At 39.5% G+C, this 13,787-nt stretch overlaps 1 protein-coding gene across 4 annotated transcripts in view; it reads left to right on the forward strand.

Moving 5' to 3' along the window:
* The window catches only part of rad18 (RAD18 E3 ubiquitin protein ligase), a 136,013-nt gene that overhangs the window by 39,600 nt on the left and 82,626 nt on the right, over nucleotides 1-13,787 (forward strand). For all 4 annotated transcript variants that reach the window (XM_057845121.1, XM_057845124.1, XM_057845123.1 and 1 more), the window contains exons 5-6: nucleotides 9,190-9,548; nucleotides 10,875-10,974. In XM_057845121.1, coding sequence (XP_057701104.1) covers nucleotides 9,190-9,548; nucleotides 10,875-10,974 — 459 coding nt within the window. The remainder of the gene's footprint in view (nucleotides 1-9,189; nucleotides 9,549-10,874; nucleotides 10,975-13,787) is intronic.

Raw genomic sequence — 13,787 nt, forward strand, 5'->3', positions numbered from 1 at the left:
TCCTACAGCGCATGCAAGGTCCCGCTGCTGAAGCCAGTGCATGTCCAGACACGTCTGAAGTTTGCCACTGATCATCTGGATGATCCAGAGGAGCAATGGGAGAAGGTCATGTGGTCGGATGAGACCAAAATTGAACTTTTTGGTCTAAACCCGGCTCGTCGTGTTTGGAGGAAAAGGAAGGATGAGTACAACCCCAAGAACACCATCCCAACTGTGAAACATGGAGGAGGAAACATTTTTTGGGGCTGCTTCTCTGCCAAGGGTACAGGACGACTGCACCGTATTGAGGGGAGGATGGATGGGGCTATGTATCGCCAGATCTTTGCTGACAACCTCCTTCCTTCAGTGAGAGCCCTGAAGATGGGTTGTGGCTGGGTCTTCCAGCATGACAACGACCCAAAGAACACAGCCAAGGCAACTAAAGAGTGGCTCCGTAAGAAGTGTCTTAAGGTCCTGGAGTGGCCTAGCCAGTCACCAGATCTGAACCCGATAGAAAATCTATGGAGGGAGCTGAAAGTCCGTGTTGCCCGGCAGCAGCCCCAAAACCTAAAGGCTTTGGAGAAAACCTGCATGGAGGAGTGGGCCAAAATCCCTGCTGCAGTGTGTGCAAACCTTGTCAAGGACTACAGCAAACGTTTGGTATCTGTAATAGCAAACAAAGGTTTCTGTACCAAATATTAAGTTCAATTTTTGTGATGTATCAAATACATAAATTTATTGTTTAAAAATCATACAACGTGATTTTCTGTTTTTTTTTGTTTTAGATTCCGTCACTCACAGTTGAAGAGAACTTATGATACAAATTACAGACCTCTACATGCTTTGCAAGTGGGGAAAACCAGCAAAATCGGCAGTGTATCAAATACTTGTTCTCCCCACTGTATTAGGGGTGCACGATATCCATTTTTTGAAACAGATACCAATATCGATAACTTCCTGCTCCACAAGGCCGATACCGATACGATAACCGATAATATATATATATATATATATATATTAATTTTTCAGTGTATATTCACCTGAGTTTTTGAACACCTGTAGGTCAAAAATACTAGTGGTTGATTCAGCTTAGATTTGCCTTTGACCGAACCAGAATTTTCATGATGACATGAACATTATTATAATGAACAAAACAAAGACAGTAACAAAACTTTGAATACTGGAAAAACAGGAGTGGAAACAAACGCACAAATCCCAATCCGACACCGTGCCAAAAATATTATTAATAGGGCTGATAATATATTATGTTATCGGATTTATTGGGATGACGTCATAATTCCTTTTATCGGACCGATAATTATCGTGCACCTCTAATATATATATATATATATATATATATATATATATATAATATATATATAAAGCACTGTGTAATTATAAAAAATTTTGGTTCACATTTTGTTGTTTTGGGCTACAAAAGAATGTTATGTAGAGCTAGTAACATACTTTCCAAAAAAAAAAAAGCTAACCTGTAAAGCCAAATAACAAATTAACCTTATCCCTTTAATGCCTGCAATATGAAGCAATTGTCAGAGAATCACAAAATTAGGTCTTAAAAATAAGGTGTTAATGAAACCTTTTTTTTTCTCTCAAATTTGTTAAAAAGAAAAAAGAATATATGTAATAAGCTCTAATATCTATAACCCTTGCTAAATCCTGTTTTTTTTCTCATGGAACCTGCAGATGCATGAGTTAACTTGCATCTATCTTTTTTTTTTTTTGTTTTTTTTTTTGAAGGGGAAGATATTTCAAAATTCTGAATTAGAATGTCATGATTTTGAGACTAATAAGTGTATCAAAGGTGATACGTTTGGCAAGAAAGGGTTATAACACTTGTTGCATTTTATTCATACATATAGTTACACAAGCACATGCATATTTTCTTAAATAGCCATTGACGTCTCAACACTGTTGGTTCTTGGGCTTCAAGACCACTTTATAGTGACAGACAACCTCTGATGCCATCTGCTGTCACACTATTGTCGTCCCAAAATATTGCAACTCATGCCTCTTTCCAACCAGCATGCAATGTGGCGTTGAGGCTATAAACAACTTTCAAAGTTCATGTTTTGTGCTAATTATTTCTCCGGTTAGTGTTCCAGTTATTCCATTAATCTATAGTTATGCTATTTACTTTGTTATCATATGATAATTTTAGTTTGTTTTAAACCAAGTTTGACGTTAGATTTAATCACCTGCTATTACGACTACATTCAGACTGTAGACATTTCTAAAGCCAATCTGTTTTGTCCTCAAATCCGATTTTTAGGGCTGGCTGTTCACATTTTTTAAGCAAGTGTCTAAATCGTAATTGGACTTGTTCAGACGGGGCCACATTATTGAACCATCTGACGGGTTGCTGTGGCAATGAAGGTTTCATCCAGCGCGTGTAGTGTTTGACGTCATAAAATTGCGACCGTGGCAACAAACATGCAACAAGTATCTACAAGGGAGGGAACATTACTTAACCATTATATTAGCCAGTATACGGTAAACACTGACATTACTAAACTGCATTGAAATTATTTGCCGTCTTTGCCATCTTCATGGGGTAAGCAAAATCAGTGGGCAAACGCTGCACTTGTCCCCAAGAATGCCGTCTAATAATTCATAAAAAGGGCACTTGTTTCGCTCTGCCCCACTTTTCTTGTTGCATGTGTATATACACTTACTGGCCACTTTATTAGGTACACCTGTCCAACTGCTCGTTAACACTTAATTTCTAAGCCAATCACATGGCGGCAACTCAGTGCATTTAGGCATGTAGACATGGTTTAAGACAATCTCCTTCAGTTCAAACCGAGCATCAGTATAGGAAAGAAACGTGATTTGAGTGACTTTGAATGTGGCATGGTTGTTGGTGCCAGAAGGGCTGGTCTGAGTATTTCAGAAACTGCTGATCTACTGGGATTTTCACGCACAACCATCTCTAGGGTTTACAGAGAATGGTCCGAAAAAGAAAAAATATCCAGTGAGCGGCAGTTCTGTGGGCAGAAATGCCTTGTTGATGTCAGAGGTCAGAGGAGAATGGCCAGACTGGTTCGAGCTGATAGAAAGGCAACAGTGACTCAAATAACCACCCGTTACAACCAAGGTAGGCAGAAGAGCATCTCTGAATGCACAGTAAGTCGAACTTTGAGGCAGATGGGCTACAGCGGCAGAAGACCACGCTGGGTGCCACTCCTTTCAGCTAAGAACAGGAAACTGAAGCTACAATTTGCAGAAGCTCATCGAAATTGGACAACAGAACATTGGAAAAACGTTGCCTGGTCTGATGAGTCTCGATTTCTGCTGCGACATTCGGATGGTAGGGTCAGAATTTGGCGTCAACAACGTGAAAGCATGGATCTATCCTGCCTTGTATCAACGGTTCACGCTGGTGGTGTAATGGTGTGGGGAATATTTTCTTGGCACTCTTTGGGCCCCTTGGTACCAATTGAGCATCGTTGGAACGCCACAGCCTACCTGAGTACTGTTGCTGACCATGTCCGTCCCTTTATGACCGCGATGTACCCAACTTCTGATGGCTACTTTCAGGAGGATAATGCGTCATGTCATAAAGCTGGAATCATCTCAGACTGGTTTCTTGAACATGACAGTGAGTTCACTGTACTCAAATGGCCTCCACAGCCACCAGGTCTCAATCCAATAGAGCGTCTTTGGGGTGTGGTGGAACGGGAGATTCGCATGTGCAGCCGACAAATCTGCACCAACTGTGTGATGCTATCATTTCAATATGGACCAAACTCTCTGAGGAATGCTTCCAGCACCTTGTTGAATCTATGCCACGAAGAATTGAGGCAGTTCTGAAGGCAAAAGGGGGTCCAACCCGTTACTAGCATGGTGTACCTGTTAAAGTGGCCGGTGAGTGTATATGTACATGAAAATCCATGATTTAAAGAAAAAAAAGAAAAATGTTTTAAGGTTTCAATTACTATAAGATATTTTTCTTCCATCACTCTTTGGTTCATTGGATTTTTAAAACCTTCCCTTTTGGGGGGTCAACAATAATTTAAGTATCCATTAAAAAGGCTTGAGACAAACATTTACCCAAGTCACATTATTTTTAATTTCAATCCCAGGCCAAGAGCACTTCGTCCAAAACGGATGAATAAACCTGATCTACTTCCTGCCACTGACAAATGGCCTGTTGATAGAATCTGCTTTAAATCTGGTTTTCTTCATCCGGCTGGATATTTAAAGTGAGTGAAGACTGATTGCACTGCTGCGGGAACACTGAACACATTTTTTTGGGCTCCCACCTCAATGCAACATGTGGATTGTCCTCACTTAAAGGGACCTCTTTGATGATTTGTTTCTAAATAAATGAAATACATTTAAAGATTCTTGCTGACAACATGTACAGGTTTAATGGAATTTAGTGCTGAATTGTGTTATAGGTAGAAACTATTTTTTAGCTCCTCAGACGGCAGGAATTATGTGTGGGCCTAATCAGGGTCCCTGTATGACGTCACTTAGAACCTTGCTTCCTGACCCACGCCTACCACTATATCAGGCTAAGCGCCATCAATGGCTTTCCAGCAACGAGGGTAAATTCCTCATTATTTCTCCATCAAACTTTGACAAATGAAGAGAGCTGGATACTTGCATAACAATGTCACATCGTGACTAATTTAAAATCCTTTATAGAGTGATTTTACTTCCAAAAATAATTGCAATCACTGCATGGATAACGCGTTTCAACCATGGCACACCTCTATTTTGACCTACTTTAACCACTTTGCTGTACAAACAAATTATTTGGCTTGAAAGGCACATGACAATTATGTGTTCAGTAAGGCTGCAACAACCAGTGTTGGGCACGTTACTTTAAAAAAGTAATTAGTTACATTACTCATAACTTTTTCCAAAGAGTAACTGAGTTAGTAACTGAATTACTCTATAGTAAAAGTAACTAGTTACCAGGGAAAGTAACTATTTCCGTTACTTTAAAAAGAGCTTGTTGTATGTCAAAGAATTTGAAATTTTCTGAGCAGTATTCGAGTCAGTGGAATAGAGAAGAACAGACAGGTAGTTAACTTGTTAGGTGCTTCAGCAGATTTGAATTGCTTACCACAGATGTCGACAAAGGCTTTGCCCCGGGACATAAATTACACATTACATGCAGGTTCTTTCTTTTAATTTCGACAAACTTGAAATAGTGTCGATATCTCCACCTCTTAAAGGACAATTTTTTTTCTGAATGCTCTGCCATCCCGACCCTGTGCATGTTTTGCGTGTGTGTGTTTGCCGCACCCGCTGTTCCGGTTTGCTTGTGAAATCACCGGCTCTGATTGGCTTATCACGTCACATGACTCTAACCCTCAGCCAATCACAATCACTTCCAGGCTCGTTTCCCGACAATTCACATCACCTTCAAAGCGTCTGCCGTCCTCAAGATGGAAGCAGAATTATTGCTGGCTGACAGTGGGAGAGGGGAACGAAGCTAGCATCAGGTGTAGCAAACACAGAAACGTTACCAAACTTTGGAAAGCATTTTCTAATTGAATGAGCAGGGACAAACAGCTTGGAGTCAGAAGTACGTGCGCTGTTCTCGAACCTGAACGCACCCCAAGTCTTGGATGACAAATCAACAGAGCAGAGAGTCGACTCGACACGGCTGGTAGTTTCTTCAATTTATTCAGAGTAAGTAACGCACTGCTTTTGACCGTCAGTAACGGTAACGGCGTTGTAACGGCGGAAAAAGTAATTAGTTAGATTACCCCGTTACTGAAAAAATAACGCCGTTACGTAACGGCGTTATTTATAATGGCGTTACTCCCAACACTGGCAACAACTTATCGATTCATAAAGTACCGTATTGGCCCGAATATGAGACGGCCCTGATTATAAGACGACCCCCCCCTTTCTCAAGACTCAAGTTTGAAAAAAGACTTTTTGAACACCAAATTAATTTTATACAGAAAATATTTACAGTACATCCGAAACAAATGATTATAACAATATATTTGAAAGAAAAAGCATGTTATTTTGCCTCATTTAAATCTTAATATCTGAACATTTAAATATGTAAACTAAAGTAAAATCACATTCGTAAATGAATGGCTTCTGGTTTTTGAAATGGAAATAAACCAATCTATCGTGATAAAGCAACAAAATTACAATGACTGCATTAACCATCAAAGTGAAGTCTAACTGTAACTGCAGTCTTGAAACAAATCTGAATAAGGAAAAACATTGCAATAAAATAATGCAAACTTGTTAAACTTGAGAGAGCTGAGATCTGTCATGACAGAACATCACTTCAATGATATATGGCGCCATCTAGCATCACGAATGGGGAGAGTAGTTGAGATCTGTCATGACAGAACATCGCATCAATGATATCTGGCACCATCGAGCGTCGTGAATGGGTATAATGTCTAGACCGCGAATATAAGACGACCCCCTCTTTTTCAGTCTTATTTCAATGCAAAAAACACCATCTTATATTGGGACCAATATGGTAGTTGCCACTGAATTTGATTGTTGATTTTTGCCGGCAGCTATGACCAGTCCTGTTTCAGTCCTTGTGTGTGTGTAATGTGTAGTGACAACGTGGCCGCCGCGAGAACGCGGTGAAACACGGGCATTAAAGTCAATCAGCCAATGCACACCAGTCGCAGTGCGGATGCGTCCCAGAAGCGGCTCAACGCGATACATGCGAAAAGAACGGCAGAGTTTATTATTTGACGCGAGACGCGGCCCTCCTGCGTCAATACTACTAGCTAGCAGACCGGAAGTCACTCGTGTAAAAATATGGTGGATCCGGTCGATTTTCAAACTAATATGCAATCGTAACCCACTTTTTGAGTCCATCAGATCTCTTGAGTGGTAGATCGGGGCACAGTTGACTTGTCTTTGTTGATTTACAGTTGTCTTCTCTGCTATAATAATAACCTACATGGCTCTGTGTTCAGTACAAAACCCTCCTACCACAACAAAACAAGCAGGAACTAATATTCACATAGGAACTAAAGTTATACAACATAAAATATACAATATAAATGAATACTATATCACATTTGTAAAATACAAACACATAATAAAATAAATAATAGCCCATTTAAATAAAATAAATTGAAATGAATTAAAACATCTGTAATTAAATATTTATTAATTTCTGTGTGGCGCTTTAACTTGAGAAAATCCACCAATAAATCTTTTGAAAACCGTTCATTAAAAAAAAAAAAAAAAAAATTCATTGAGGCATTTCATTTGTAAAATACATGTTAAAATCTTTATTGGGATTGCTTTTCTCTTAAGCACAGGACTTCTTTTTTCTTCTTTCTTTCAGAAAGAAAGCTGACCAATACGTGGGGTCTGAAAGGCAAATTGTTGTTGGATTATTATCTTTAAATACCCCGTGCTTTTTAAGCAGAATTCTAGCTTTGTATAGGCTACTGTTCCTATTTTTGAAAGCACGGAAGTGTGTAATAAACAACTAGCACATTTATATTTTGCATTTTGTTTTCTTACTGGACCGAAAATAACTCGAACCGTGACCTCAAAACCGAGGTATGTACCGAACCGAGATTTTTGTGTACCGTTACACCCCTATTAGATAGTAAAGTTGTCTCATTTCTTTTCACATAGAAACCACACACATAAACTTTCATATAACAACTTAGAGTCTCCTTAGTTTCAACACAAACTCCCATTCAAACTGTAAATTGTCATACAAGAGAGTGGGTTTTGAATTTGCATTATATTTACGAACAACTGTTTGATAAAGAAAACTGATTCATTACAGTCTACCTACTCCCCTATTCTTTTTGTTGTTTAGTTTGTTTAAAGAAAATATATGAGCGCTTTGCCCACTGGAAAAGTCAATCAGCAGCACTTTTTTTAAATTTGAATGAACAGAACTTTTGTCTTATATGTGTACTGAGAAATTATTTTTGTTTCATATGCAGAACCTTGATTAAAAACTTGAACAAGTTTTTTTTGTACTTAAAACATTACAATTGTAGACTATAGTTAAGTCAGGAAGCTGTAATTAAATATTATTTTTGGAGGAAATTGTCATCCATTTTGTCTTTACTTACAACATGCCTAAAACAACTTCAAATTAAATTGTGAAGGTAATTAAAAAAAGTGACATTTCTGAATCATCGATGAATCCTTTAATTAATCGTCCGAGTAATCGATTATAAAAAGTAATCGTTAGTTGCAGCCCTCGTGTTCAGGATACAAAGCACCAGAATATATTTTTCAGTAATATATATTTGAGATTTGCTTTTGCATGTTTTTCAGCACACTAAAATAAGCATTTCAGGTATTTTTTTTTATTATCCTAGTCACTAAGCTTATGCTTTCAGCTGTATCCTATTTTTAGTACCATCTGAAAGGATAAAATAATTTTGTTGATCTTGATAAATTAATTAGTTTGATGGTTTCCTAGCACAGTTCATTTTCCATTTTGATATTTGTGATCCTGTTTTGCCATCACTCACATGTTTCTATGGTTGTGGCTTCCCAAAACACTGAAGAAAAAGCAGAACACTCCTGCACTTGCAGACCTAGTTGAAGTCTCACAGGATTTGGACATCACACACATCATTTTTGTCTGACTTTTAAGATGCATTTCAGGATATTTTTTGTACAACTTGTTGCACAATTTTGAGGACCTTTTGAATTTTCAACTTCTACTTTATTTTTTTCTACATTAAAAAAAGTAAAGCATGTTAGAGCTCATAAATTTTAACCTTGTTCACTTAGTGAGTTTGAGAGAGTTGCATAAATGTACGCATGTGTGCGATATCTGTCAGCCAGAGCTAATGGGCACACTGAGTTCAAGTATAAAGCTTTAAATATGGAAAGCAAAGCGGTGCACACCTCATTGATTTGATTTTATTGCTCCGTAATGGACCTGTTGCCATTTATTTGCATCTCACATTTTGAAGACTAGACAAAGTGTCGCCTTTTTCAATGTGTATTAAAAGGGATTCGTTACTTGGGCTAGTAGGTATTGCAGTTAAAGGTCTCGACTCAATGACTATAACTTACCAGTATTTTACCTTGCTCGTGTGTTATGTCAATTTACATTTGGTACTTTTGTCACCGTTTTGTTGCATTGTGACATGGGAGAAGCAGAGTGTTCATGTAGTGCTCTTTAACTTTCTACAGGTTAGATCTCCTTGTTGTCATTCCATGCACATACTTTTTTCTTTTCTCTTTTTTTTCCAGACAACAATTGTCAGAAACACATTTTGGCGCTCCGCCTATGTCCCCAAAGCACCCAGCATCAGTCAAAACCAAAGAACCCAGATACAAAGATCAGATGTGCAAAAACTCTGTTGTGAGTCAATTTTTCCAAAAGAGGCCAAGTCAGTCTGCCAAAGCTGACCATACTGGACGTACTGGCAATTCAAATGACATGGACCTGCACTCAATAACTGTGAAAAAAGAGGCCATGGATGTAGGAGAAGTATCCCCGGAGGATGCGGTATCTGTGAAGCTAGAGGTCACAGAATTGCACAGCATCAGCGAAGAGTTGCCGCATACTTCTTCATCACCGCCAACAGATACAAAGCCTGTAATCAAAGGTTAGGAATACATCCAGTTTCTACTAACAATTTTGATAATACTGTGCATGACACGTTGTGAGGCCTTTGGTATTGTAAAGGCTGCCTTTAAATCATATGCGGATGTGTACGAGTGGGATTGTTTTCACCCACTGCTATGAAATCTACCGGGATAAGTGGTTGACAGAATAAATATGCTTTAGTTAAAGACAAAGATAATTCATAGAATATTTTTGGGAGGGGTGTAGGGGGTTATCCTTTTCTTTGCAACATGACATTAGTGCGCACCAACTTAAAGGAATATTAATAATTTTGATCAAATGCATCCGAGCAGAAAGACCCATGTTTAAGAATTTAAAAAAAAAAAATTCTGCTGTCGAGTAGTGGATAAAAACATCAATAAATGCTAATATTTCCGGGAAGTAGGCTAAACTTTAGCCCGACTAAAGACTTTGTTTACGTCCAAAATGGAAATAAGAAAGAACGCAATACCAGAAGAGGTATAGTAACTTTAAGGATTGTGCACCTATTATTATTGCTTTCTACCTGTATTTGGGTCTGTCAATGTTTCCATACTGTAGGATAAGAGTGCCTGCTCTTGTTGCTAACAATATCCATAAACATCAGAATATTTGTCATTGATATGTAGCGGCGTGTAGTATACGTATGTTCCATAAGTATGATAAATGATTCGTCCCAACGTTGATTTCTTGTTTGCGTATGATAATTCTTCATCCCAATTAATTAATTTATCTTCTGAACTGCTTATCATCACGAGGATCGTGGGGGTGCTGGATCCAATTGTGGTCTCTGCTGGACTCAGCACAAACTGTTAGACTGCAGCGCAAACGCTTCTGGCATCCAATTCATAATTGGAGAAAAGACTTATGGCTCGAAAAAAAAACTTCGCCATTTTAATTTGCCTAGCACAGCAAAAGTGATAAGCCCGCAGCCTTCACTGGCATTTTGACATCCTGGCTGACTGTACGTAAGTTGCGTCCAGCACAAAGGAACTTGGGAGTATTTGATGTCACATTCGTCCCAAAAAAGTCAGCCCTTAGGAATGTACTACTTTCTGTTTAAACATTTTCTCCTTTATCATGGTCCTAATAAATTCTCAATTTGCATATTTAGATTCCTTGAGCAACCGGCTTTTACTTCAAGGTCATATATACTACACAAATACTATTGCTTTAATTAACCTGCCAGTTTTGGCACTGTTACCTGCTGACAGCGAAAGATGAAGTTGCAAATATATCCTGGATTGTATCTAAACAAAAATATTAAACATTTTCTTTGATTGTAGTGTACATATATTTTGAAGCTATTAAACGTGTTTTCTTGCAGTGGAGTGCCCTGTATGCTCTGTATGTGTGTCTCCGATGTTCATCAACAAACACCTGGACATGTGTCTCACTAGCGAAGAGAAGAAGGAAAGCTTAAGGAGGTAAAGTAACTAAAATTAAACAGAGAATTCTGACAAGCGACCCAAAGAAGTACAGTGGGGCAAATAAGTATTTAGTCAACCACTAATTGTGCAAGTTCTCACACTTGAAAATATTAGAGATGCCTGTAATTGTGAACACGGGTAAACCTCAACCATGAGAGACATAAAGTGGAAAAAACTCCCAGAAAATCACATTGTTTGATTTTTAAAGAATTTATTTGCAAATCATGGTGGAAAATAAGTATTTGGTCAATACCAAAAGTTCATCTCAATACTTTGTTATGTACCCTTTGTTGGAAATAACGGAGGCCAAACGTTTTCTCTAACTCTTCACAAGCTTTTCACACACTGTTTCTGGTATTTTGGCCCATTCCTCCTTCAGATCTCCTCTAGAGCAGTGATGTTTTCGGGCTGTCGTTGGGCAACACGGACTTTTAACTCCCTCCATAGATTTTCTATGGGTTTGATCTGGAGACTGGCTAGGCCACTCCAGGACCTTGAAATGCTCCTTACGAAGCCACTCCTTTGTTTCCCTGGCTGTGTGTTTGGGATCATTGTCATGCTGAAAGACCCAACGACGTCTCATCTTCAATGCCCTTGCTGATGGAAGGAGATTTTCACTCAAACTCTCTCGAGACATGGCCCCATTCTTTCCTTTACACAGATCAGTCGTCCTGGTCCCTTTGCAGAAAAACAGCCCCAAAGCATGATGTTTCCACCCCCATGCTTCACAGTGGGTATGGTGTTCTTCGGATGCAATTCAGTATTCTTTCTCCTCCAAACACGAGAACCTGTGTTTCTACCAAAAAGTTCTATTTTGGTTTCATCTGACCATAACACATTCTCCCAGTCCTCTTTTGGGTCATCCAAATGCTCTCTAGCGAACCGCAGACAGGCCTTGACGTGTATTGGCTTCAGCAGGGGGACACGTCTGGCAGTGTAGGATTTGAGTCCCTGTTGGCGCATTGTGTTACTGATAGTAGCCTTTGTTACTGTGGTCCCAGCTCTCTGTAGGTCATTCACTAGGTCCCCCATGTGGTTCTGGGATTTTTGCTCACCGTTCTTGTTATGATTTTGACGCCACGGGGTGAGATCTTGAATGGAGCCATAGATCGAGGGAGTTAGCCTGTCGCAATATGCAATAATTCCATTTATCGCACGGTAAATAAAAATGAAGGTGGTAATTTTTCCGCTGCGATTTATCGCCTCGCGTGCGCCTGCGTAGCTGACGTGCTGTTAAAAGTTCGGCTTCCTTGTTACCAACTATGCAACATTCATTTTCGTTCTGGGTCCAGCAGAAAATAGCGCCGGAGCCAATTTGTTCCCATTATATCCTATTGTTCAACGTATACCGGCCGCTTCAGTGCTCCGGATTGACTGCGGACCATCTCCAGCGTGCCGATGTTCTGTCAAAATTTGCTCCCTTATAAAATTTTTCTCCCAAAGCTTTTATGGCGCTGAAAAAGCCTTCTTTTACATTCAGTTGGACTCTCAATGTTATCCAAAGGTGTTGACTAAACTAGATACATCATAAACATACATGTGCAACACGAAAATGGCGTAAATTAATACATACATAACGACACGACGAAGTCCTTAACAGTGAGAGCGCGGGGTGCAGTTGCTGTGTGCAGCTAACATTGTAGGATGTGTCTGAGAACTTTTTTACATGTCTTTACATGATCAACCTTAGGTAAATATTCCTTTCTTTAAAGAAAGTTTGTAGTGTTTGCTTTGGAATCGCTGCATTCGCGGCCATTTATAACGTTAAGCACATGCAAAATTTGTCAGAACACCGGCAATGTGCGGCAGGAAAAAAAGGTTTAAAAAAAAAAAAAAAAAAGGTTAGTGCAGGTGGATGTAGTATATGGACTACGTGTCCCATGATTGCCCGTGGCTCGCGCAGCCAATGGCATGAGACTTGGAGTGAACTAGCGTAGCGCATCTAGGCGGCTAGTTTACGATATCTAATGTGAAGCTCGCAAGTGTTACGGCATTAAAAGAGTTCATATACGCCACAGAAGTCACGTCTGCTCTTCATTTAACATCACCAGCATATGACATGGTGTCAGAAGTGGTGCATTACGGCATCAAAAAGGAGTAATCTCACGTGACCACGGATGGCTACGCATTAAACTCCCCACGCTGCTAGTGTTGCTAAACTGCTCGGCACTTTGGTCTGTGAGTTGCTCGTTTCTTGCCTCATACGATTATGCAGTCGTTCACACAACTGTCGCCGTTGCTGTTGACTGGGAACGTCGCAGAAAATTGGCGAAAATGGGAGCAAAGGCTGCGCCTATAGACCCTACCCACGTGACGTCACAACTCCGCTCTCCTGAATGGTACCGCCCAATTGTCCGTCAAAACATAGTGTTAACCTGTTACGGCTACGTACATTCCTCCTATTTACGGCGTGTTTTTCTGCTCCTTAACATTAATAATCAAAATGGTGAAGGCGTGTGTGGCTGTTGGTTGCACTAACAGAGAAGATGGAAGGAGAGACTTGAAGTTTTACCGTATTCCGAGGGATCCAAAGAGGAGAGCGAAATGGACGGCTCCAATTCGACGTGAAAACTGGGCACCAAAAAAATCACCACAGACTATGTAGTAGTCATTTTATATCCGGTAAGATGCATTTAAGATATACTTAGAGGGTTTTGGGCTGACAAATAACCACAATTAAGATCATTGCTAGGCTAATCGCCGACAACATACACGTATGTATGTAGTGAGAGTGCTATCGCTAAACCATATAAACATTAAAAGCCTTAACTCCATTGACAAACGACATGAAATACATTAGACTTGACAGT

Source organism: Corythoichthys intestinalis, chromosome 9, assembly GCF_030265065.1.
Source record: "Corythoichthys intestinalis isolate RoL2023-P3 chromosome 9, ASM3026506v1, whole genome shotgun sequence".
NCBI classification, from domain to species: Eukaryota; Metazoa; Chordata; class Actinopteri; order Syngnathiformes; family Syngnathidae; genus Corythoichthys; species Corythoichthys intestinalis.